Below are 26,148 nucleotides of genomic sequence, written 5' to 3'. Positions count from 1 at the left end.
AATTTTTTGAAAAATATATTTAGTTGGAGTAATAATAAATTTATTGTGAGTAAATTAGTATGATATTTTTGAAAATAAACAAAGTCAATAATCAAATATTAGGTAATTATATTTTTTTTGCATTTGTTTGGATTCAAACCTGTGACCTTTTATAGAGAGTAACAATATATTTTGACCTTCTAAAAATTAAAGATGAGTTTTAAGAGATGTCATATAGAAAAATAAATGATGTGACATAGAAAAAGTTGAAGTGTCGCAAGATAGTTTGATGCACTGAATTTATATATATATATATATATATATATATATATATATATATATATATATATATATATATATATATATATATATATATATATATATATATATATATATATATATATATAAATAAATAGAAGTGTTGCATTCTCTATTATACTTTTCGATCAATTAAGAGTAATTTAGTCCTGAAACTTTAGAATATATACTTTAACATTAAAAGTATTTTCAAGTGTTTCTTTTGTTGCTATGATTTTAAGAAAACAAAAAACATTTTAAAGTGTGTGGATGTAAACATCTCTTCTATTTTTAAAATTTTAAAAAATATATTTAGTTTGAGTAATAATAAATTTATTGTGAGTAAATTAAAATGATTTTTTTTGAAATAAACAAAGTCAATAATCAAATATTAGGTAATTGTATTTTTACATTTATTTGAATTCGGACCCGTAACCTCTTATAAAGAGAAACAATATGTTTTGACGTTTTAAAAATTAAAGATGAATTTTGAGAGATGCCACATAAGAAAATAAATGATATAACATAAAAAAGTTGAAGTATCGTAAAATAATTTGATGCACTGAATTTAATATATATAAATAGATTAATCAAATACATCTTTCCCATAAAAAAATACAATGCATGCATGTTATGCGGATATTTGGGATATAGGCTCAGAATATATGTAAGTTAGTTCAACTCTATATATACCTATCTTAAGGGGATATTTGGGATATAGGCTCAAAATATAGGTAAGTTAGTTCAACTCTATATATACCTATCTTAAGGGCACGCTCATGCGTAACACATACAATGACCAATGACCGAGTCTATGTTTCTACTTTAACATATCCCCAACACATTATTCATGTTTATTATTAACAAAACAAATTAATTAATTATCGGAGAGTTTAGGGAGCGCATGAAACGTTAATAAGATAAATATCTATGATTTAAAAGGTTTTGACATCGTATATTCATCCAAAATTTTAAAACAATTGCTCCATTGTTAATCGATGTGAGTCTTAGTACTTTCACACTTGAAGTCCAACAATCTTCACCACAAGCATGAACCACTCACATCACTAATCTTGATCTACACTAAGATTCATTTCTACTTTTCACTAAGCCGACTAGATTTTGATACTATTCGTTAAGGAGTCCGAGAAACACAAAAAATATTAATGAAACAAACTTTGAAAATACAAGAGATTTTGACACCACATATATAAAAAATATTAATGAAACAATTTTTTAAAAAAGATTTAGCGAGCGAGAAAAGCAGTTCATACGTGTGGTGTAATATTAAGCCACCATGACCATGTGGTACTACTATTTTGTATGATACAGTTTTCAAATTCAGCAACTATTGGAGAAGTTGTATAAATTTGACTCTTAAACAACTTGGACAAAGAGTTTTCACTCCAAAGCCATTGCAAAGAAAAAGAAGAGATACAAAAATGGAGTCTACAACTACAAAGGAAATTGAAAACAAGTTCAAATTGAACTCTGATAATAGGATGCGTGAGCTCAAAGCTTTTGATGAGACAAAAATTGGTGTTAAAGGTCTTGTTGATGAAGGTATTGTCAAAATCCCAGCCATATTTCATCATCCACCTGATAAGTTTTCATACTCCACTAATTCAACCAACACAGAACACATCATTCCTGTTATAGACTTTACAAATACAAGGCAACATATTATAAGCAGAATAAAGGAAGCTTCTGAGACATGGGGTTTCTTTCAAGTGGTTAATCACGGCATTCCCTTGAATGTTGTTGAGGATATGAAAGACGGTGTGGTTAGATTCTTTGAACAAGATACTGAAGTAAAGAAAGAGGTGTATACTAGAGATCAAACAAAACCGTTGGTTTACAATAGTAACTTTGATATGTATAGTTCACCAGCACTTAATTGGAGGGATACTTTTGCATGTAACATTGCTCCTAATGCTCCAAAACCAGAAGATTTGCCAGTAGTTTGCAGGTGAGTTCTTTTTGTTTTATATATATATTATAGGCCACATTAATTGGTATTGTATATATTTGCCAGTGGTGTTTTTCATCTTGTTGTAGGGATATAGTTCTAGAATATGGAGCACATGTAGAGAAACTTGGAATGACACTCTTTGAGTTACTATCAGAAGCTCTTGGATTGGATCCAAACCATTTAAAAGACATGGATTGTTCTAAGCGAGTTATGTTACTCGGTCATTACTATCCTGCTTGTCCTCAACCAGAATTAACTATGGGAACCACCAAACACTCTGATGGTAGCTTTCTCACAGTGCTTCTTCAAGATCATATTGGTGGCCTTCAAATTCTTTATCAGGATAGTTGGATTGATGTACCCTCAATCCCTGAGGCTCTTGTTGTCAATATTGGTGATCTTCTGCAGGCAAGTTCTCTTTTACTATTTGGCTTATGTATATTTTATGCAACAATTGAGTTCTTTTTTACCCACTAGTGCCCTTGATGTGAACCAAACAACAATAGTGTGTTTTACCAAAGCATAATTGTCCAAATTCCATAATCAGTTCTTGCTTGCATCTTATTTATTTGTTTTCTATAAAATTCGTTAGCATGACTATATTAAGATAATGAGGAAAATAATATAAACGTGTTTTAAGTTCAACTATTTGTTATAGTTATTTAGATAACGAGGAACATAATATATGGAAACTAAAAGTGTTTTAAATTCAACTATTTTTTGTAGTTAGGTGATCGGGTGTAATCCCACGGTACGACTCATGATATTATTATAAGTTGAGCGGTAGTATTATATATATTATTTATAATACCATAACATTAATTAATCACATAAATAAAAGGAAATTATAGACGCTCTAGTCGTAGAGGTAGAGGTAGAGACTATTGGTTGATTGCGGTAATAAAGATTGATCGTTGTTGAAAATCCACCATAATTTATGGAGAATTTCTATCAATTTTGATGAATAAGAATGATATCAACCACGCAATGACAGTGAAAAGAAAAGATTGATTGAGAAAGAAAGAAAAGAAACGTTTGAGAAGAAGAATATTTTCTACAGAGTTTTTCTCTATCCACAACCTGTGAAAAACTTCTTTATTCACTTTGGAACTGCAAAATTAAGCAAATACAATGTTATGAGTTCTTTCTTCTCTTCATACAAGAATAAGCGTTATTCTCTCTCTTTATAGATTTAGGTTAGCTTGCTCCCTAAGCCAAAACCCAACACTATAAAAGGCCAAAATAGTTAACACTACTAAAAATAGTCCTAAGTCAAAATCATGTGTGAAGCAACATGCTTCGACACTTCGACACACTAATACAACTCGACACATCCTTGTCGTGTCGAGAAACCTGCTTCGACACAAGGAATTACAATTCAACACACCACTTAATTCATTGTGTCTAAGCTCTCTACTTTCATCATAACTCTTAGTCTTCTGAATACTTTGACCTGCACACCCTTCATCATGATGTCTACAATCTAATTCTCAATTCTGCAGTGTTCCAAATTCATCTTCCCATCTGCTACCTGCTCTCGAAGATAATGGAACCTCATTTCGATGTGCTTGCTTCGACCATGCGCTATCAAATTCTTCGCCAGATTGATAGCTGACATGATGTCGATCTTCATGGTAATTGCTCCATGAATCTTTGTAGTTATCTCTTCGACTAGATTCATCATCCATGTTGCTTGACATGCACAAAAGAAAGCAACTATGTATTCTGCTTCGCAGGACGATAATGCCACTACTGGCTCCTTTCTCGAACTCCAAGCAACTGGTGCACCATCTATCATAAACACATAACCAGTTGTGGATTTTCGATCCTCAACATCACTACACCAACTTGAGTTGGTGTATCCCACTAGTTTGCATTCTATTCCTTCATCAGCTGTAGGAAACAAAATGCCATAGTCGAGAGTTCCTTTCAGATACCTTAGTATCCTCTTCGCCACTGCTAGATGTGATACCTTTGACTTCTGCATGAATATACTCACAATACCTACATTGTATGCTAAGTCAGGCTTTGTGTGACAAAGGTATCGAAGTGACCAATAAGTCTTCTATATTGGGTTAGGTTGACATCATCTTCATCTGAATATTTCGACAGTTGTAATCTGGGCTCAGCTGGAGTCGAAGTTGGGTTGCAATCTTGCATCTCAAATCTCTTGAGTATTTTGCCTGCATACTTCTTTGATGCATCATCAAACCTCTACCACTCTTGTAGAATTTGATGCCAAAGGAATATGAAATATCACCCAAGTCTGACATTTCAAATTCCTTGTTGAAATCACCTTTGAATTCTTAGATCTCTTTCTTGCAGCTACCTATTATCAACGAGTCATCGACATAGAGATATAATATAAGCAATTAAATCTTGCTTCATCTTACATATACTCCATGTTCAGTTGTTCACTTCATAAATTCCTTCTCCCTTAGAAAGTCATCTATGTTCTTGTTCCAAGCTCTTAGAGCTTGTTTAAGTCCGTACAAGGCTTTATGCAGCCTGTACACCTTTCTTTCTTCTCCTTATTTTACAAATCCATCTGGTTGTGCAACATAAGCTTCTTCTTCTAAGGGGTCATTCAGGAATGCATATTTCACATCCATCTGACACACCTGCCAATTATTCATGTTTGCTAGACCAACAACCAATCTGATTGCTTTGATCCTAGCAACAGGTGCAAAAACTTCGTCGAAGTTGATTCCTTCTTTCTGAAAAAATTCTTTTGCCATAAGTCTCGCCTTGTGTTGAGTCACTTATCCTTTGGGATTTAACTTCACCTTGTATACCCACTTCATATTGTTTGCCTTCTTATCTTCGGGCAATTCGACAAGTGACCAAGTGTCGTTGACTTCGATTGACTTCAGTTCTTCGTTCATTGCTTTCACCCACTTCGAATCTTTCAATGCCTCAACTGTATTGACTGATTCGACATCTGCGTAGAAAACACAGTGTACCATCTCATCTTCTTCATTGACCACATCATCTGATGTAATCACACATTCTTGCAACCTTGCAGACATGTGTCTTGTTCTTTGAGGTCTGCTTGGGCCTGCTTCTCCTCTGAATTCTTGTCGAACTTCTCTTTCGACTTCACTAGCTGGTTCATAGCAAAATATTCTCACTAAATCCTTCTTAACATTCTCAATCCAATCCTATTCCTTAAGCTCATCTATGATCACATCCTTCCTGATCACCACTTGTTTGTTCACTGGGTCGAACAACTTGTATCCTCCAGTCGAATGATATCCTATCAGGATCATCTGACTCGACCTGTCATCAAGTTTTCTTCTCAATTGATCTGGCACATGTCTATTTGCGATAGATCTAAACACCTTTAGATGACTCAAGCTAGGCTTGACACCAGACCAACATTCTTTAGGCGTGATTCCTTCTAGCTTCTTCGTCAGACATCTATTCAGGATATATGTTGCGGTCGACACAACTTCTCCCTATAACTCTTTGGGTAAATGCTTACCTTTCAACATATTTCTCACCATATTCATGATGGTTCTATTCTTCCTTTCTGCGACTCCATTCTGCTGTGGACTATAGGGTGGCACCACCTCATGCACAATCTCAAAGGAGACAATCTGTACGTGAAGGGGGGGGGGGGTCAAAATCGTGGGCATAACAAAGGTAAAACAAGTTCTAGAAAGAAGAAGTCTAAATCCAAGAATTGAAAAATAATATAGTGATATAGTAGCAAATAGATTGAACATTGAAATAGGGATTGTCCAAACAAAAAGCAATGCTCATCCAATTCTATAAATGTGGTTCAAACCGATGATTCTTCTAGTGAAATAGATATGATGTGTGTTTCATCCAGCAAGAACAATTCGTGTGGATTCTTGAATTTTGTTGTTCTTACCACATGACCCCTCACCAGAAATGGTTCCCTACATTCAACTCAGATAATTTTGAATTTATTTATCTAGGTGATGATAAAGCATGTATTATGACTAGAATAAGCTAAATTAAAATTTTCATAAAATATGGTAGCGTGTGAACATTGAACAATGTTAGATATATTTAAAAATTGAGGAAGAACTTGATTTTCCTAGGTAATCTATAGGAAAATGGTTTCTCCTACAATTCTGATGGAGATAAAAACATTCTGAAGGTTAGCAAGGGTGCCTTGATTGTGATTAGAGAAAAAAACGACTGTAGATAACATCTATAAACTATTGGGGAACACAATTTTAGGTGATATTGTATCAACTGAGTATGAGAATAATGTAATCAAACTCTGGCATTTGCATATGGGTCATCTCTGTGACCGTAAGAGGATAAAACTTCGTAACAAAAATCTATTGAAATGTGTTTGTAGTTGTAAGATGGAGTTGCGCAAGTATTGTGTACTTGAGAAATAATGTTGTGTTTGGTTCAGGACTTGAAAGCACAAAACAAATGGAGTTTTAGACTATGTGCATTATTATGTGTGGGAGTCTTCCAAAGAGGTTTCTATGGGTGGTTCAAAGTATTTTTTTTTTACTTTCACAAATGATTTTACTCGTAAGGTTTATATGTATTTCTTGAAGAAAAAAATAAGAAGTATTTACCAAATTCAGGTTGTGGAAGGTCGAGGTAGAGAATTAAATAGGTAGAAAAAACAAGCATTTGCAATCAAATAACGGGACAAAGTACACTGATTATAATTTCAAGAGGTTCTATGAAGAACACAGTATTCAAAGGCATTTTTCTCTCTGTAAGACACAATAACAAAATGGTGTCGCAAAGAGAACAAATATGTCTTTAGCTGAAAGAGCAAGATGTCTCTTATTAAATGTTGAACTATCAAAAGGTTTTGGATAGAGGGTTAACATGACATGCTATATTATCAATAGGTCACCAGATGTTTCATTGGAGGTGAAGGATGAAGAGGAGGTATTGACATGTAATCATATTGATCTTGACAATTAATATATTATTAATGTCTAACTTATGTGCATACATCTAGTTAAGATCAATCCAAAATTGATCCAAAGTCGAAAAATTGTGATCCAATTGAAAAGAAGATGGTAATCAACAGAGAAATTATTTTTCATAAAGCAGTTAATGTTGAAGTAATTAGTTGCAACAAATATGTCAGCATTTGAAGTAGAAACTTCAAGCAAACAAATGATTCAAATTGATGTTGATCCACCACCAAAGAACAATATGTATATAATGGCTGAACAACAAGAGGAACCAAACTCTGATACTGAAATAAATAACAAACCTAAAGTTTCATGTGGAATACATGATTATATTATTTAACGTGAAAGAGAACACAACTCAACAAATCCACAAAAAGACTGGGTATGGATACTTGAGAGTTTAAACACTTATTATTAGTTTTGGATACCCTTCCATCTTTCAAGATGCTATAGGTGCCCAGAAGAAAGATAAATGAATGAGTGCAATGGTGGATGAGATGAATCCCTTTATGAGCACTCCATTGGTGAATCACTTTAAGTTGTCATTGGATCAGTGTCCCATGAAAGATAAAGAAGGTGACTATATGTCAAAGGTTTCTTATGCTAATGGTTATGGTTGTTTAATGTATGTTATGGTTTGTACTAGATTAGATTTGACACAAATTGTAAGTCAAGTTTGTAAGTTTATGTCCAAATCGTAAAAACGTCATTGGGAAGCCGTCAAGTGGATTTTGAGGTACTTGAATGGTACATCAGATTTTGGTATCGTGTTTAGTAGTGAGCATGAGGATCCTTAAGTTATAGGATATGTTGATTCAGACCATGCTAATGATATTAATCATAGAAGGTCTACAATGTAGTATGTCTTTATTTTAGCAGGATGTCTTATTTGTTGGAAATCATTTGTTCAATCCAAAGTGGCCATGTAGACAACAGAAGTATATCACGTTGCGGTAGGTGAAACTGGAAAAAAAATTCTTATGACTTACAAGATTGATGAGAGAATTCGGTGTTAATCAAAGTGGATTTCAGTTTAATTGTGATAGTCTGAGTGTCATTTATTTGACAAACTATTTGGTTATCATGCCAGGACCAAGAATATTGATGTGAGATTTCACAAGATTAGAGAATTACTTACAACTTAACAAATGTTACTTTGAAAATGTTCATACTTCGGAGAATGCAACTAATATGTTGATAAAATCAATAATCACTGACAAGTTCAAGCATTGCTTGAACTTGTTACATGTTTTTCGATGTTAAGTAGGAAGTGTACATCCCTTGTGCCAAGATGTGATCGTCATGGAAGAAGTCTTCATAGGAGTTTTATAATTGCCAAGATGAAGAATGTTGAGTATGACTCGTATTAAGAAAAGAGAAACACTAACATTTAGAAACTCAAAACCTGTCTTAGGTCCAATTATTTGTCGTGGTTAGGTTCCTGGGGTGAGTGGGTTGTAGCTCCGCGGTACAATTCAAAGATACTATTGTAAACTCGACCATAATATTATATGTATTGCTGGTAAGACTAACCCTAATTAATCACATAAGTAAAAGGGAACTATATAAGCTCTATAGTCATAGAGGTGGATACTATTGATCGAATTATGTTAATAATAATGGATCATGTTCATTATCTTTTATTTTCATTTCTATTTAATATTCTATATTAATTATTGTTCTAACGTTATCAGACTCTGTACCCTAACAATTTTATTAAAATGACTTGTCTAAGGTTTGGAGTTGTTGAAAATTTATTTTTGCGTTTACATTTTTAAATTATGGTGAGGAATATCATTTTTATATTATCAAACAATGCCTTATTTCCTATAACTTTTCAACCATGTGATGGGAAAGGTTATATACTAATTTACTATCTCATAATTAAATTATCCTTATATGTGAAATGAACTTAACATGAATGTAGATAATTATAATTTTTATTGTACTGCAGCTTGTAACAAATGATAAGTTCAAGAGTGTTGAACACAGAGTGCTGGCAAATACGATTGGTCCCAGAGTATCTGTTGCATGCTTTCTTAGGGGACAAGAAAAGCTTTATGGACCAATAAAAGAGTTATTATCAAAAGACAATCCATCCAAATATAGAGAAACCACTTTTACTGATTATGTAACTTACTACAACGCAAAAGGGCTTGATGGTATTTCTGCTCTTCAACATTTCAAGATTTAAGTTGGATAATATGGAATAAGCTGGTTTGTTTAGCATGATAAATGAATAAACTTAAATAATTTGAAAAACAACAACTTTCAATATGATTGTTTTTAGACTTGAATTTGTGTTATGCCTATACCTTGCAACATATATGTTGCAAAGTAAATATATGTTTTTGTTATGGTAGACCCACAATGATATAAATTGAAGCTAGAAACTACGGCATACTTTTCAATGTGGAAATAGAAATTTTTTCTTACCTTTTTTCTTTTCTTGGATCTTGGTAATTATAATGTTATATTTGTAATAGGCATAACAAAGACGGGAGGACTGTATCCCTTAAAGGGGGCGAAGCGAGAATCATATTTTTTCCTAATGGGAATCGTCTCACATAAAGTATCTCTCATGGAGTAACACATGGAGTAACACATTTTTTTTTATAATTAGATAATGCGATTTAAGAGGAAGTGAATTAAGTTTCATCAATTTTTTTTTAATTTGCAGATGATCTTTTTATTTTTATTTTTCCAAAATTATATTGATGACCTTAGAACAAAAATGCAGAAAATAAATAACATAAAAGTAAATGATATAATAGATTTATCCTAGTTCCCTTTTCTAGCTTAAGGGTACATCTAGGTCCTTCACACTATTAAAGATTTCCCCCTAATCAAAAAATCTTTTACAACAAAAACAGAAAATAAACAACTTTCTATTTACAAACACTTTTAGAAATTAGATACACTTTCTTTACAAATTAAGGGCTCGTTTGAATGAGTTTTACTTTTTACTTTTTAAAAATTATTTTATAAAATTGTTTTAGAAAAGTCTTTTTAAGAAGAGAATAAATAAAAAATTTGTTTGATAATTTAACTTTTCAAAACTATTTTAGAAATGAGAAAATAAAAAATTTATTTGGTAAGCAAATTTTCAAAAACAGTTTTAGAGATAAGAAAATAAAAAATCTCTTTGGTAGTCTATTTTTTAAGAACATTTTTATTAACAAATATATATATTTTAAAAATATTTTTATTATAATTAATAATTAAATTTTAATTTATCAATTTGTGCTAACTACTTTACGTTATTGGGATATCCTACCTCTGACGTTCTTTACCTAGGCCTTAGCACACTCTTGTAGAATATTTTCTCTGAACATGTTCAACTGAGTATACTTTGAAAATCTGGATCGGGGTCCTCAATGCCCTTCTCTACTTCCGTCCACGTGGCGCCTATTGTCTTCATGCCTTCCTATAGTGATGCTTCCAAAAACTCTTATTCTCTCGTCATATGTGTGACCCCTTCCAACATCTTAAACTAAGAACTTCTCTTCATAGTTTATATAGGGTTTGACTTGAGTGAGGAGCTCACTCATATTTGTCGGTTCCTTCACCCCGAACTTATTTTTGAACAAGAAATTCAGCTTCAATCTCTTCTCGAAGATCCAACACTCTAGTTTATCATTGAGTCATTCTACTTATACGACTACCTTGATGAATCTATCAATATACTCTCAGAATGTCTACTTCTTACTCTAATGGATATCACTAACAACTACCACCGGCTTTCACTAAAATGTTAATATATTGAATAATAATTTAACAAAAATAATGTTTAAATATAATATTGGTCATTCTATTTTCAAATAAAAAGTTTTAATTCCTCAATTTTAAAAATTATATTTTTGGTGTCTTAATTTTATTATGCTTTTGAGTTTGAGTCTCATACTCCATTTGAGACACAATTTTGTCAATGTGATCGTGCTTAGATTGATAAGTTTAATATTCACGTCATACTTTAAGAGTAATTTTGCTGATATGACATCTAAATTTTATCCACTTAAACACTTCCACATCAAAACACTAAAAAAAATTCAAAGTCGGGGACCAAAATACAAATTTTAAAACTGAGGGATCAAAATTTTATTTTTTTGAAAGTAAGAAGAGCAAAAATGCATTTAAACCTAATTTTTATTGATAAAAAGAATATATTCTTATACTTATGTTGTCTCAAATAGAAAAATTCCATATATTTTAAAACTCAATAAAAACCATAACTATAAATTTATTAATTTTAAATATTTGTTTTTGAAAGTTTCAAATAATTATTTTTATGATATATATTTTCCTCTGGTAAAATACTTTTATCAGTTATATATTTTAGATATTTTTAGTTAGGTTTTTGAGGCGTACTTTTTTAAAAATAATCTTAAATAAATTTACCATTTATAATTTGTATGTTCTTATTACCTAAAACTTTTTAATCGAATCAAAATACATGCTAGTGATACATTATTAGACTAATTTTTAGTATATTTATTTGATGTAATTTAGTTGGATGTATATATAAAATATTTTAAAATTAATATATATATATATATATATATATATATATATATATATATATATATATATATATATATATATATATATATTATTTCATTAATGAAAATATAAAAATCGGAAGAATTAAGTTGTTTAAAGAAAAAAATTAGAACTTGAATGCATGAATAAAATTAAAATGATCAACCATTAATATTTATTGGTAATGGTTTTATGCTATTATTATGGATTTTTTTTTCTTAAAATCTCATACAATATTAATATCCTTTTGAAGTTATAAATAAAAAAATCAAAAAATTATCAAAATATCATTAATAAAAATTTACAGTTTTCCGTAAGTTTTTACTTTTTGATTTTCTTTAAACAAAAATTGAAAATGAAAACTGAAACTATATTTATCAATTTTACTTTTTCAGTTTTTAAAACTAAAAAACAAAACTAATTTTCAAAACTACTATTTTAAAAATAGTTGATCAAACAAGTTTTTTAGTTTTTATTTTTTAAAAATTAAAAAATAGTTTTTGAGAAGTGATTCAAACAGGCCCTAAGTCACCACTCACTTGGTAATCAATTACAATACTTGAACAAATTTGAATATATAAAGTTGTTCTTGACTCAATTTCAATAGACAATTGAACTTGTTTTTCAATGTACAATTCAATAATATATGAACCTTAAATGCTCAGAAATTTGAATGAATTTGTTTTAATGATATGGAAGTTTATGCACAAAGTTTCATTGTTTTCTAATGTATGAACATTTTGAAAACTATTTGAATTTGTATGTGAATTTTGTATAAAAGTGGTGAATGTAAAATCAGATAAAATTTTGTTTAAATACATCATATGATGCCTCTAGGATTTGAGGCAATGTTATGAAAAATATTCATGAACAATTGCAATGAATATGCATCACAATGATTCAGATTTTACACAATGTTCCAAGGTGCAATCAAATTGCATAAAAGGATCAACCGATTGTCCTGTTTTCAATGTTAAAAAAATTTCAGTAAAAATAAAGGAGCAATCGATTGCACAAATGAATCAATCGATTGACATCTTCAAAAAAATAAAAAATTTCAAGGTAGAGAGTTCCGTACAACCGACTGCACTAACTTAAGAAAATTGTGGCGGCTCTGGAAGTGTGATTATGGCGGTTTCAGATGCGATAATTTACAAACAAACATATTTGTTTACTTTTTTAAAAACTTGACATGAAATGTGTTGATGGATGATTGTTTTAGAAACCTATGATATGAATGAGTGAGATTTTCTCTGAGTATCTAAAGTTTATACATAATAAATTGCAATTGAGTACCTTAGAATCAAGATCAATTTTCTTTACTTCCAAAATATTCATAAAAAATATTTAAAAAAAACACGAAAATCAAACAAAACACATCATTTAAGCACCAAGACTCACTTAACCAAGGATCATGCCTCGCTAAGCCAAAAATAAGCTACAAAAGGTTAAGAAAACTTCAGACAGACACTAAAACTCACTGGCAGATGCACTAAGAGAAATATGGTTTGTTAGAAAGCTTCAAGGTTAAGTTACTTTAGGGAAAATCAACGGTTAGTTTGCTAAGCGAGCCAAAGGCGCACTAAGCGAGATTAAGGCAACCAATACCACTTGTAGATGAGTTAACATTACTTAAGGAGAAAAAATGGAGGCACGCTAAACGAGGTTTAGAGCTCACATCGCGAGAATGGCAGGTCATACCACTATAAATAGGGTTCAGGTTGTTAAGTTTGAAATATCTTTAATATCTTGAAAATAGTTTAGAGGCCTTATTAGAGCTTTGTCTATTTATCTCAGTGGGAATGAGAAACACAACAAGAAAGGAAAAGAGAAGGAGACCGGTGGCAGAAGCGTTATCCAAGGAATCATCAACAAATACTTCTTAACATCTTTCTCCTAGGGTTTAAGTGTAAAGCTACGATGAGTAAGCATAACTAATTTTCTCTTTTGTTGGGGGGTTAAATGTAGTTGTCATAGTACTTATGTTTTGATCCCGACCATGACGTTTTATATAATTCTTTTTAAGCATTAATATTGATGAATTATTTATTCTTAATGCTTATTTTGGATTAGCTACCTAAAACACGTTTTAATGTTATGACTTGATATTCAAAAGATATTGGTCATTATTAGATCCAAAATCTCTTGGATATACTAAAGTCTAGACATAGATTTATCTTTAGTTACTGTTGAAACTTAATGTCATTGTATTGGTTAATAGACTGAGAGCTTGTCTATTAGCTAATACAATTGATCCCATATCGTTGACTTAAACATGAATTGTGATGAGAGCTTCAGAACGTAATATTAATAGCTGATTATAATTGCATATTACTACTGGTTAAAGATGCTACATTAGAATAGGTCAATGAAATTTAACCTTAACAAGTTTTCTCAACTATTAAACACCAATGTTCATTTTATCCTATGTTATTTTGCATTTCAGTATACACAAAGACTCCAATATCTGATATATCATTCTTAAAATTATAGAAACTATTGAGCGGTCTTTAAAACACGCAGAGTCGTTATGGAGACGATAAAAACTACACTTACTAACTATAACCTGCAACAACATCGTGGTTTATTTTGTTACAGAATTTAAATGATTTCTTTTGGATTGAGTGTATAAAGAGATCGGTTTCTCTTGTGGAAAGACAAAGTGTGTGTCTTGTTTGTGTAGAAATGATGTCATGTGTTATTCTCCATCATTAAGTAAAATTAGGATTTTAGGTTGTATTCGTGAAATTGTTCACATTCTTATTATCAAGACTTACAAAAACTTGGGAGAGTCTTTGAGTGAAGTGAGAGGATCTCAAATTTTAAAAGGAGATTGAGTTAAAATCACATGTAGTATTAAGAAATGGATTTTGAATCGGGAATAATTCAAATAAAATTATCGTGTACTATTTACTACTTTATTAATGAATTTCTTTTCCACTTGATTTATTCCTTTTACATGTAGGTGACAATTACATTGAATTGAGTTAATAATTCCTTATGTTTCTTTATTTATTACTTTATTTGATTGTTCATCTTTTATGTTAGACCACCTTGTGTTGTGTTATGCATTGTTTTTACATTGTGTGAGACACTAATTAAACATAATTTCAGCAAATCAAAGTTTTTTAATTCTGTCTGATCATTTTAGTGCAATTCATCCCTCCGAATTTGTGTAATTGAAGAGTGTTGGCTAGTATTTGCAGTAGAGCATAAATCAACTTGAAGCTATACTTGAAAATAATAATCAACATGGAAAAGAAAATTATTAATATCTTCAGACATGTAAAAAAGAAGGTAATTTCACAGTTTGGAAGTCTCAAATCTTGAAATGTTGAAGAGCAGAACTGCCATCAAGCCCTTTTGCATGGTAGTAAGCTAAAAAATCAGTACCAGTAGTTTCTCTGTATCTGGGAGGATTGTCTTTTGATAATAACTCTTTTATAGGTCCGTAGAGCTTTTCTTGACCCCTAAGAAAGCATGCAACAGATACTCTAGGACCAATGATATTTGCCATTACTCTATGTTCAACACTCTTGAACCTATCATTTGTTACAAGCTGCATTACAATAAAAATTATAATTATCTACATTCATGTTAAGCTCATTTCACACGCAATAATAATTCAATTGTAAAGTACTAATAGAGAACTTGCCTGGAAAAGATCACCAATATTAACAATAATAATTGAATTGTAAAGTACTAATAGAGAACTTGCCTGGAAAAGATCACCAATATTAACAACAAGAGCCTCAGGGATTGGGGAAACATCAATCCAACTATTCTGATAAAGAATTTGAAGGCCACCAATATGATCTTGAAGAAGCACTGTGAGAAAGCTACCATCAGAGTGTTTGGTGGTTCCCATAGTTAATTCTGGTTGAGGACAAGCAGGATAGTAATGACCAAGTAGTGTAATCCACTTAGAACAATCCATGTATTTTAAATGGTTTGGATCTAATCCAAGAGCTTCTGATAGTAACTCAAAGAGTATCATTCCAAGTTTCTCTACATGTGCTCCATATTCTAGAACTATATCCCTACAACAAGATGAAACAACCAAGCCATAACTAATGAGGCCTATAATTTGAGGAAGTAAATCACAAACAAGAACTCACCTGCAAACTACTGGCAAATCTTCTGGTTTTGGAGCATTAGGAGCAATGTGACATGCAAAAGAATCCCTCCAATTAAGTGCTGGTGAACTATTGATTTTTGCCACTACGTACATTATCATAATAGTGTCGGTAGTTTCTTCTATCCTACTTGGTCTCGCATCTTTACAATAAATGCCAATATGCAAGTCCTTTGGTAGGAAATTTACCTATTAAAGATTCAGAAGCATAGATAATAATAAAATTTTCAAGAAAATAATAATAATTAAAACCAATTCAAATTCTAATTATAAATAAAGGCAAAATTATAAGTTCTGATTAAAGAAATTATTTAGTATTGAACAATAAAAAATATAATTTATGATACAATTGGAATAATAAAAAAAGTCAATAGATAAAAACTCCCTCATTTAGTTGCATCTGATTTGAGCATTATACGTCGTAGTACGACGAAATATCAGAATACACACTCTTCGAGCGAGTGCCAGCTCCAAAAGAAGGAAGAAGGAATAGATTTAGAGAGAAAAAAAGAATTTCTTATAATTCAACATAACCCAAAAAAGTTCACCAGTACAACTTATATGACCTCATGCAATCTAACCAACTTCAGTAAACATAGCAAAAGAAAATAACAGAATTAATAAACAATTAAATGATTAATCCATTCTCCTATGGGTCCCTTGGTAGCAAGCATAATCTTTCATCCACATAGGTGGGTTGATTTTGCGTTTAGCTGGCGCTGTAGCTGGTATCTCACTCGGGCCTTCCATTTCCTTGTTGGGTTCAGTGAGTATTGGGCCTATGTCCATTTGTGTTGGGTCTATGTCCATTTGTGTTGTATCATTCCCTCCCCCTTCAAACATCACCTTGTCCTCAAGGTGGAAATCCAGGTAGCAAGTAGTGAAAGTGGAAAGATCTTCCCATGATACCTCTTCCACTGGAGTGTTATGCCACTGAACAAGAAGCTGGGTGTGGCTGGCGCCGTTCCTAAGTAACGCCCGACGGTCCAGGATAGCCTCTGGTTCATCCACAAGCTGGTTGTGGAAACTCTCCAAGGGTAAGTCTTGAGGTGGGGGGCATTCGGTAGCGCGGAATGGTTTAAGAACCGAAACATGGAAGACCGGATGAATGCGGCTCTCAGGTGGTAGTTGAAGTTTATATGCCACAGAACCGATGCGTTCAATGACCGGAAAAGGACCATAAAACCGTTCGAAGAGTTTATGATGACGGTGATTACAGACTGAAGTTTGATGGTATGGTCGCAGGCGAACAAGAACCATATCCCCAACAACAAAAGAAAGGTCGCGACGGTGCACATTTGCCTTCTGTGTCATCCGATGCTGAGCAGTCAATAAGTTGTCTTTAAGAACCCGCAAGAGCTCATCGCGGGCGGTGAGAGCCTCATCCAGGACTTGAATGGATGTCGAACCCCTATTATTATCGGGAATAGTGGGAGGTTTGCGGCCATACAATGCTTCAAAGCAGAGGAACTTTTAGAGATCTATTTGTAAATATTTGGAAATATTAATCATTTTAAACATATAATGGAATATTCATATCAATAATATTTGGAAAAAAATTTTACACCAAAGAAGTACAGTCTTGGTAACCAAATACAAGGGAGAAGGAAAGTGAACATCCTATGGAACCCTAGAAACAATCTTCCAAAGCTCTCGTGACCGGAAGATAACCTACACGAAGCCTCTTCACCTCTCTCTCATAGGCTGCCTCCATATCTGCCTTCTCCTTGGCGAGCCGATCATACTTCCTCTTCCAAAACCTGGATGACTGAGGAAGAAGAGAAGCAACCACATCATCAGGCTCGTCGATAACCTGATGCTCCAAAAATTCTATCAAAGCATCCTTAGCTCTGAGTTTCTGAAGTAGCTCCTCTCGCTCACGGACCCAAGCACGCGAACGGTCTTCATCTCTCAACTCCTCTACTCCTTGGTTAGGGAGGGTTGAAGGTCTAACCATAACCATAGGTGTAGGTCTCGGATATTCATAGGGCATACGGTACTCAGAAGCTCTCCTCCTCACCCACGAGGTGTAGGGTTCCAAAGCAATACAATTCTTCGAACCAAGCTCTTTCCTTCCCTTCCTATGAATCTTGCGCCAAGCGCGAACCATCCTGCCCTTCAATTTTGGGGATTTTTACCCTCTTGAAAGAACACACCTTCTAACAAAATGTTATTAGGTTTATCCTTTAAGGGGAACCCAAGATGACGACGTGCCAAAATAGGGTTGTAGTTAATCCCACCACATGTACCAAGAAGAGGCACATTGGAGAATTCACCACAAGAGTCAATAATTTAGACGCCATCATACACACGGTTATACCAAAAGATATCATCATTAGTGAGAGACATGAGTCTCGTGGACCACCGTAAACATCCTTTGTTCTCCTTGAAGGCGAGCGTTTGTGGCAAGTGCGAAATAAACCACTTGTACAACAGAGGAAAATAGCACACAATGGTACCACCACCCTTTGCATTCCTCATATACAAAGAGAAATACGTGTCACCCAACAGAGTCGGAACGGGATTAAGAGTAGAGAAAATCCTAATAGCGTTCACATCCACAAAATTGTCGATGTTGGGGAATAACACTGGCCCATAAATGAGAAATACAAATATGGCCTCAAAGGCGTCCTCACTCATGGCCTTTCCAAACAAAGTAGCTTGGGCAATGAGGAAATCAGACGGGAGACCTTGAATTCCATCTTTGGTAGTCATATGAGCACCAATAATAGATTCATCTATATGCAATAGATCAGCAATCTCTTGGGAAGAAGGAACTCTCTCCAAGCCACTGAACGACAACTGATCTAAGATAGGTATACCCACTAGATAGGCATACTCCTCAAGCGTAGGCAAAAGTTGGAAATCCGGGAAAGTGAAGCAACGGTACAAGGGATCATAGAACTGAACTAACACACTCATCAGACCTTCATCCACCTGAGTAGCAAGAATAGACAGAAGCTTCCCATGGCGAGCTTTAAACTCCAAGGGATCTAATACATAGGATGTCAAACTCCTTAACTCTTTCAAGTCGGGTTGTCTGAAACTGTACTTCTTTGTATTCCTTCTTTGCTTATCCATGTCTGAAAATTTGCAAATAGACCTCTTAAGTTCCTTGAAAATTTTCTTGTCGTTGATGATATAGATGCATGAATGCATGGATGCAACAATCACACTCAAGGATCAAGCAAATCACACCACACAAAGGTCACGGGATGGATCAAGTCATCCTTAATATCAATCATCCATTTTGGTGGATTGTGGTTTGCACCTTATCAACACCCAAGTTCCATTGATATTAAGGATATACGAGAACGGATCACCCGTGAATCAAGGGTTTGTTGCAAGTCACGAGCATGTAGTCTCGGTTAAGAACCACCCAAAGTGAGTGTACTATGGTTAAACCTGACAATCATGTTCTACAAGAGGTCCCCATAGTCATCATCCCATCTTTCGGATATTATCGGATAAACGACTACTCGTATTCCAAAAATATTCTCAAGAGAGACTCTTATGAGTGTAGTATCGCGTAACAATCGTATCAATTCTTACACTTGAACGATCTTCGCACTACGTCCTAAAATAGGACAAGATGGGCTAGGTAATCTAAGGTCATTGGCTTCTAAGGCATATATTGGAAAGAGTAATGCCTAACCACGACTACTCGTGTGACATTATTGATCCCAACATAACCTCCACCAAGTGAATGGACTTGCAAGTCAACTTGCTAAGGAATAACTCCACACAAGTCAACAAGACTATGCCATTCTCCTATCATAAGTGCACTCGAGTTTAGGTATAGAACTCATCTCACAAGAGACCACCAAGCACACAAGCAATTTATATATAAAGCAATTCATACATTACAAACAATACACTAATCCCAAATTTGCACAAAAATATGTCACAAATAACTATAGCATACAATACAACAAAGGCAAAAAGTAGGCTAAACCCACTAGGAAGATTGTCCCCAGCAGAGTCGCCACTTTTCTGTAGCGGGGTATTCGTTACCTTTAGATTTATTGACTAAATCAAAAGTAAATCATACAATTCAAGTTGCCACCGCACTTCTATTTATCCAAAGGAAAGGTTTGAAAGCAAACAAAAACCGAGAAGTTTTATCAAATCAAAAACTAATAAAAATGTCAGAGATCTGGGTAAGGGGATTGGTTATGCAATGGGAAGGTTTTAAGCACCCAAAACACCTTAGTACTCTAAGGGAGCCCTTTTTGCAAATGTTGTATGGTAGGTTGGTATTTGTGAAAATATTTGTGCAAACATGATTGGGGAGATGAGAAAAGAATATACAAGTTATTTACAATTTTGTTGTTTGAATGGATGAACCCATTGCCTACGTACCATCACAAAGGTAGGATCAAAACCTCGTAGTTCGGGGTAAAAATCTCAAAATAAGTTGGTGAATTGGTTTGTCAAAAGCCTTAAGGTCTTTTGTTATCAAAGGGAGAAAACTCAACCTAAACCACAATCCACCATGTGAGGAGAGCTTCAACATACTAGTGAGGGATCCACCCTATAATAAGTATGAAAGACTTATATTCCAATCACTAAGGATAAGGTGAGGTTTACATCAACCACTATGATAACTCAAACCTAATAGCTAATGTTTATGAAAAGCTTTGGCAAAGGTGGCCATTGGAACCACAAAAAAACAATTTGAATGAGTTGTATTTACAAATTAGAAGTATTCACAAAAGTAAGTCAAAGTTGACTTAAGGTTCAATTCAAAATGAGCATTATGAAAAGAGTTTGAAAAATCAAAGGCATAGTGCCTAGGTTTTTAATTTTGAAAACAATGTCAATGTTTGCATAAAATAGGTTTGGCTTGGGTTAGAGTGGAGAGAAGAAGAGAATGGCTAGGTCCTAAACATGCAAAGATGAGAGATGAGAAATAAAACCCTTGGAGTTCCTTTCTTGAGATCATAAAGATGATCCAAGTTGCTCATTTCCTTTGGACTTAGCAAGCAATAAGCAATTAACTCAAGCAATCAAGCAAATATTCAATCAAGCTCCTAGGATCTTCCAATGAGACTTGTCTCTCTCTTATCTTGGATGCTCATGACAATGGTCCTTCTAAATAGCTCAAGTTTAGGATCCCTATCACACAAGAACAAACAAATCAAAAAGTTCCACAAGGCAATAATAGAAATGGACAAAGAGAGAGTTTAGAGGGGTCCTTTCAATTCATCTTTCAAGATTAAGCATTCTAAAGGCACGAGGCCTAGTTGCTCTTCAACAATTTTAGCATTCTAAAGGCATGAGGCCTAGTTGCTCTTGAAACTCCATTTAGCATAGGTAAGGTCCTAATTCTAAGTCCTTTCTCCTTTTGCATTGGGTTCACACAAACAAAACAAAACAAGCACATGACAATAGTATATACACAATAATATGCTCAAGTGAGCAAAAGGCAAATGGCATAAACATAAACATGAGCTCAAGTGAGCAAAGGGCAAAAGACAATATGAATAAATGAGCAAGAAATTAAATTGCATTAAAGTAAATTGCAAAAATTAAATGCTTGAATTAAATGTTAGTAATTAGTAGTTAGTGTTAGTGTGCCATAAGGCAATTTAGCGCTATGTTAAGCAATCGTAAGTGGACTAATGTAGTAGTTACACCTATCTGAGGCCAGTCAATAAAACTGTAGGCAAATAAACACAAGTTAGAGACCATGACTAGTAAGCCAAGCTCCTACAACTTGTCATGCCAAAAGAAAAGAAGAATGACCTTGTATGGATTTTAGGTTTTTTGCTTGACCAAGAAGCAACCTATCTTGACCACAAAGCAATTCACTTGATCTTTGAAGGTTAAGCCTCTCATATGTCAAGGCTAACCACAAATCATTAACTCATTGGTCAAAAGAAAAAGAAGAAGATGAAGATGGAAATGGAATGTACAAAATTGAAATTCAAATGACATAACCAAAACACATTGATCAAACATGAATGGAATCAACATCAATCAATGGTAAACAGAAGTGAAATGAAGATTAGAAGTCAAGAAAGGTCAAACATATTTTTGGTATTTTTTCGAATTGAAATAATACATAAAATAAAATGAACAAATAAAGGTCAAACTTCAAATCCAATTCAAATCAACTTGGATATGTCCAATTGGATCATCATAAGTCTAACATGGTCAAACAAGGTTTGACAAATTTTCTCAATATTTTTTGAAAACAGAAACTAATTTTAAACAATTAAAAATGGAGAAAAATAACATAATTGGACTAAAATCTCAAATAAATCTCAAATCAATTAAGAAATTGATGAGAATATTTTTCATAGATTCATCATCATCCAAAGATGTTAAGAAAATATTTTTGGCGTTTTTGAATATCAAGTGGTATTTTAAATGAATTAAAAACAATCAGAAAAGAAATAATTCACAAAAAGTATTAAATGGAATCATAAAAATAATTAAAAATCATTTTATGAAACTAGAATTTAAGAGATTTTTTTTGCAATTGGTCCCATATTTTTGTGATTCCAAATAAAGAAGTTATGAATTTTTGAAAATAAATGGAATAAAAGAAATTAAAATGGAAATTCAAAAAATAGGAAAAAAACCACAAGGGTCAGATCCCACTTCATTAATTGACGTGGCTGATCATATGGCTATCAAGCGCACGTGTATGGTGAGCACTAGTCAACAACGTGGCATCATGAATTAAATAAAGTCATACAAAGCAACAGCCAAGATTAGATCTGGAGATCATCATCCAATGGCCAGGGTTTGGACGCGTGGGGACGGTGGTGGAAACCACCGTCTTCTCCGGTGAGAAGGCCCCTTCCGGCCACCAGTTGCAGGTTTTGAAACCTCAACTAAAATACGCGATCCATATACCAAATGAAAGCCGGGGTGATGTACATCACCCCTGTGACCTTAGTTTTTGCTCAAGATTCTTATAGAAGAAGAAATTTGAGGTTGAAAAACAAGGTGTTCAATTTGAAGTTAACCAATTCACAAAATTAAAGTCACCACTGGCTTGCCTCTCAAATGAGGACTTCAGAAATGCAAACCAACACAAGCAATACACAATAATCAGAGAGATTCGAATCAAAACAGTTGAGGATTAAACCTTTGAAGTGTATATTTTATGAGCAAAATCCAATCCAACTCTTGATTGCAGCTTGATCTTGAAGTGACAATGAAGCAAGGCTAAGGAATTAGAAGCTAAAGATCAACCAGGGAAGTTGAAATTTAAGCTTGAAAAGAGAAGTGAAATTTCAGAATTCCTTTGGTGAGAGGTTAGGGAAGCAATTCAGCAGAGGTTCAGGCGCCTTCAGGTTGAGATCCAAGTGAGGCAAGGCATTCTATTTATAGATGGAGCTGATGCAAGGTGTGATCATACTCGTGTGCATGAACTTGGGTCCTCCATGCATGGGCCTGTACAGGCGCATGTGAGGCCCAAAATCCATTTCAAATGAGTTCTAAATAATAGCAAAATGGAATTGGACATGCATATTGCAAGGCATTAGCTTGTGCATGATGATTTCACTTGGTTTCCATAAATGACCACAAATATTCACCTCTTTGAAAATGCCAATTGAAAAATTGAAACATAGGCATGTGAGTAATGGTTGGAAAGTTCTTGACATAAGGAACATAAGCTATGTTGAACAAAAATCCATTTGGAGTTTGGAAAATATTGAAAACTAGCCATGAAGTTCAAGGTACAAAACATGTATTTGAAAATCTTGCCAAAAAGGACCAACTTCAAGCCCTTCGGTTTCAATGATGCAAGCCTCAAATGACAAAACCTTCAACATAAAAGTTGTATATCTTTTCACTACAATAAATATGGACTTCAATTTTGCATCATTTGGATTTTTGATGAGAAAGTTATGGGCACTTGAAGTTGGACTTTTTCACATTTTAATGGATTTGGTCCAAAGTGACCTATAATGTTTTGTATTATCACATGTACTTATTTTAGGATTATGAACTTTTTTCCAACATAACATTTGAATTAGACATCTTAAAATTTCCAATGAACTTTGTCTCATCTCAAAATCATAAAAAATGAAGGAGTTAGGTCCTTGGGAAGTTGACCCAAAATTAGGGTTTCAGTCGAAATAACCTATAATGTTTTGAAATGAATGATGACCTTCCAAGTTTCAAATATATTTTTGATGAACATGAAAGTTGTTCATATGGTTATCAAGAACAGGTTTGATCTTGGGGTCATCATGATTTGACAAACACATCAAAAGTTAGGTCTCAATGGATTTCAAAATAGTTAGATGATTTGACTGATCAACTTCTCAAAGCCAAACATCAAATCTTGATGAATGAATGATTGAGGATACTGTTAGATACCCAAAGTTGCTTATTGGAGCTATCAAATATGGGTATCTTTCACTCCATTTCCTTGCTAAAGTGTTCGAAACCACCTTTGTTTTAGATGAAATGCAATACAATGATAAACGATCTTGGTACCTTTGATTTATGTGTTATTGTGCAGGAAGTAGGCATGAAATAATAGAAAATGAAGACACAAGAAATTTGGCAAAGGGATCAAATAATACAAGCATTCATCAGCTTGCTCACTAGGCGAGGGCTGTGGCGAAGGACTCGCTAGGCGAGCGTCCAACGAGAGCCCAGCGAAAAGCTCCAGTATTTTACAGTGGCAAACATCACCACACTCGCTAGGCGAGCTTCCAGCGAGGTGTGTGGCGAACAAGTCCAGACTTGGTGAAAAGCGCAGCCAGCACTCACTCGCTAGGCGAGCCTTTAGCGAGCTCCCAGCGAGCATTCCAGTAGCAAAACCTCTCAAGCTCGCTGGAGCGAAGGTTGAAGCGTGACCTTCGCCTAGCGAAGGTTTTGTTCGCTAAGCGAACATGACAGTCTGGCAATGGTTGTTTCTCTGGGCGCAGGTGCCTCAGGTGCCTCATTTAGGGGCTCGCTAGGCGAGCCATTCTGCTCGCCTAGCGAGCATGACAGCTCAGTAGCAGCTCTATAAGTAGCAAGGGCTACTTTTTGGAGCCATACCTTACTTTCCATACTTTTGTACTTTTTTTTAGATATTTTCCAGCATTGCTCTAAGGATCTTTTGTGACCTAGAAACCATTTCTCTTCATCTCTTAAGAACCTTTCACAAAAAGAAGGTGGATTCCCATCCAATCTCGATTATTCGACTCGGATGTTGATCAACCTTCTTCCGAAACTTGTTGAACAAGCTACCATGAAAATGAGTAGCTAAGTCCTTCATTTTGTCAAGGTTAGATGTAGATGATCATTAGCTTTGTGTGTAAATGTAAGGATCTTCATTTGTAAACTCTTTAATGGTGAATATATGGTGAAAACTTTGTTTTTATTGAAAACTCTTTGTGTTGGTTTATAATCGAGAGATGTTTACCAACTCTTAACCTAGGTTTTCATCCAATCTTGTTTGTTAGCTAGAGATAGTAATGAATGATTTTGTTCACCATAAGGTTAAACCAAAAAGTTGTCATTTTGATAGATTGTGTTAGAGATAAACAATTGATCAAAATGGGAAAACTCACAATGTGTGTTAGAGATAAACACATTGGGAGGACTTTGTGAAATAGTTTATCATCTAAAGGAGTTTATAATTTTTGTTGATCGAACATATACATGCAAAGTGATCGTCGAACCCTAACTTTGGCAATATTTCTCAAATATTCAAACCAAAACTTTTACCGCATTTTATTACACTTTTATGCAAGATACCGTGACAAACACCAAAACCCCATTGTTACCTTAAGCTAAGAATTAAAACAACTGTCGAAAGGCGGTGATATCTCACAATCCCTGTGGAGACGATAACAAAAACCCGACACTTAAAATTACATCAACAAAATGGCGCCGTTGCCGGGGATTGTGAATTGATATTGTGAGCATCGCAATAGTTGTTTAAGTTTTAGCTTTCGAATTTTTGACTTGTGCTTGTAATTTGTTTGGTTTAGTGTGCAACTTACGTTTTATGCGAGGGCAAATCCCTGTGGACGAACTTCTTTTTGATCCTGAGATCGAGAGAACCGCAAGGAGGCTTAATAGCAAAACGAGACGAAGGAGGCAACAGGCTAGACAACGTCAAGAACAAGGAGAAAGTTCTTCTACCATACATCCACCACCGTTCATACCTACCATGGAACCACCACCACCGCCCATTTCCACTCCATGCATAAACAGTCCAAGAAACACTGCTCAGTTTGCCAACCACACGGGAAGGCAAGCTAAGATGAAAACGGGAACTCTCAATTTATTATATGGAAGTCCATTCACCGGAATGGACCATGAAGATCCCTTTGCTT

The 26,148-nt window shown here is 34.0% G+C and overlaps 2 protein-coding genes across 2 annotated transcripts in view; one reads left to right on the top strand and one right to left on the bottom strand.

Annotated features, from left to right (window-relative positions):
* Positions 1-1,603: 1,603 nt before the first annotated feature.
* On the top strand, positions 1,604-9,470 carry LOC127127753 (1-aminocyclopropane-1-carboxylate oxidase homolog 1). The gene is made up of 3 exons (XM_051057054.1): positions 1,604-2,245; positions 2,335-2,656; positions 9,128-9,470. The coding sequence occupies exons 1-3, from the start codon at positions 1,719-1,721 to the stop codon at positions 9,365-9,367; spliced, it is 1,089 nt and encodes a 362-aa protein (XP_050913011.1). The 5' UTR covers positions 1,604-1,718; the 3' UTR covers positions 9,368-9,470.
* A 5,441-nt stretch (positions 9,471-14,911) lies between these two features.
* The window catches only part of LOC127127843 (1-aminocyclopropane-1-carboxylate oxidase homolog 1), a 36,408-nt gene continuing 25,171 nt past the window's right edge, over positions 14,912-26,148 (bottom strand). The window contains exon 3 of the mRNA XM_051057306.1: positions 14,912-15,271. Coding sequence (XP_050913263.1) covers positions 15,032-15,271 — 240 coding nt within the window. The 3' untranslated portion in view covers positions 14,912-15,031. The remainder of the gene's footprint in view (positions 15,272-26,148) is intronic.

This window comes from Lathyrus oleraceus, chromosome 1 (assembly GCF_024323335.1).
Source record: "Lathyrus oleraceus cultivar Zhongwan6 chromosome 1, CAAS_Psat_ZW6_1.0, whole genome shotgun sequence".
Taxonomy (NCBI): Eukaryota; Viridiplantae; Streptophyta; class Magnoliopsida; order Fabales; family Fabaceae; genus Lathyrus; species Lathyrus oleraceus.
Note: the sequence above shows the minus strand (reverse complement) of the source record. Positions and strands in the feature narration are given on the sequence as shown.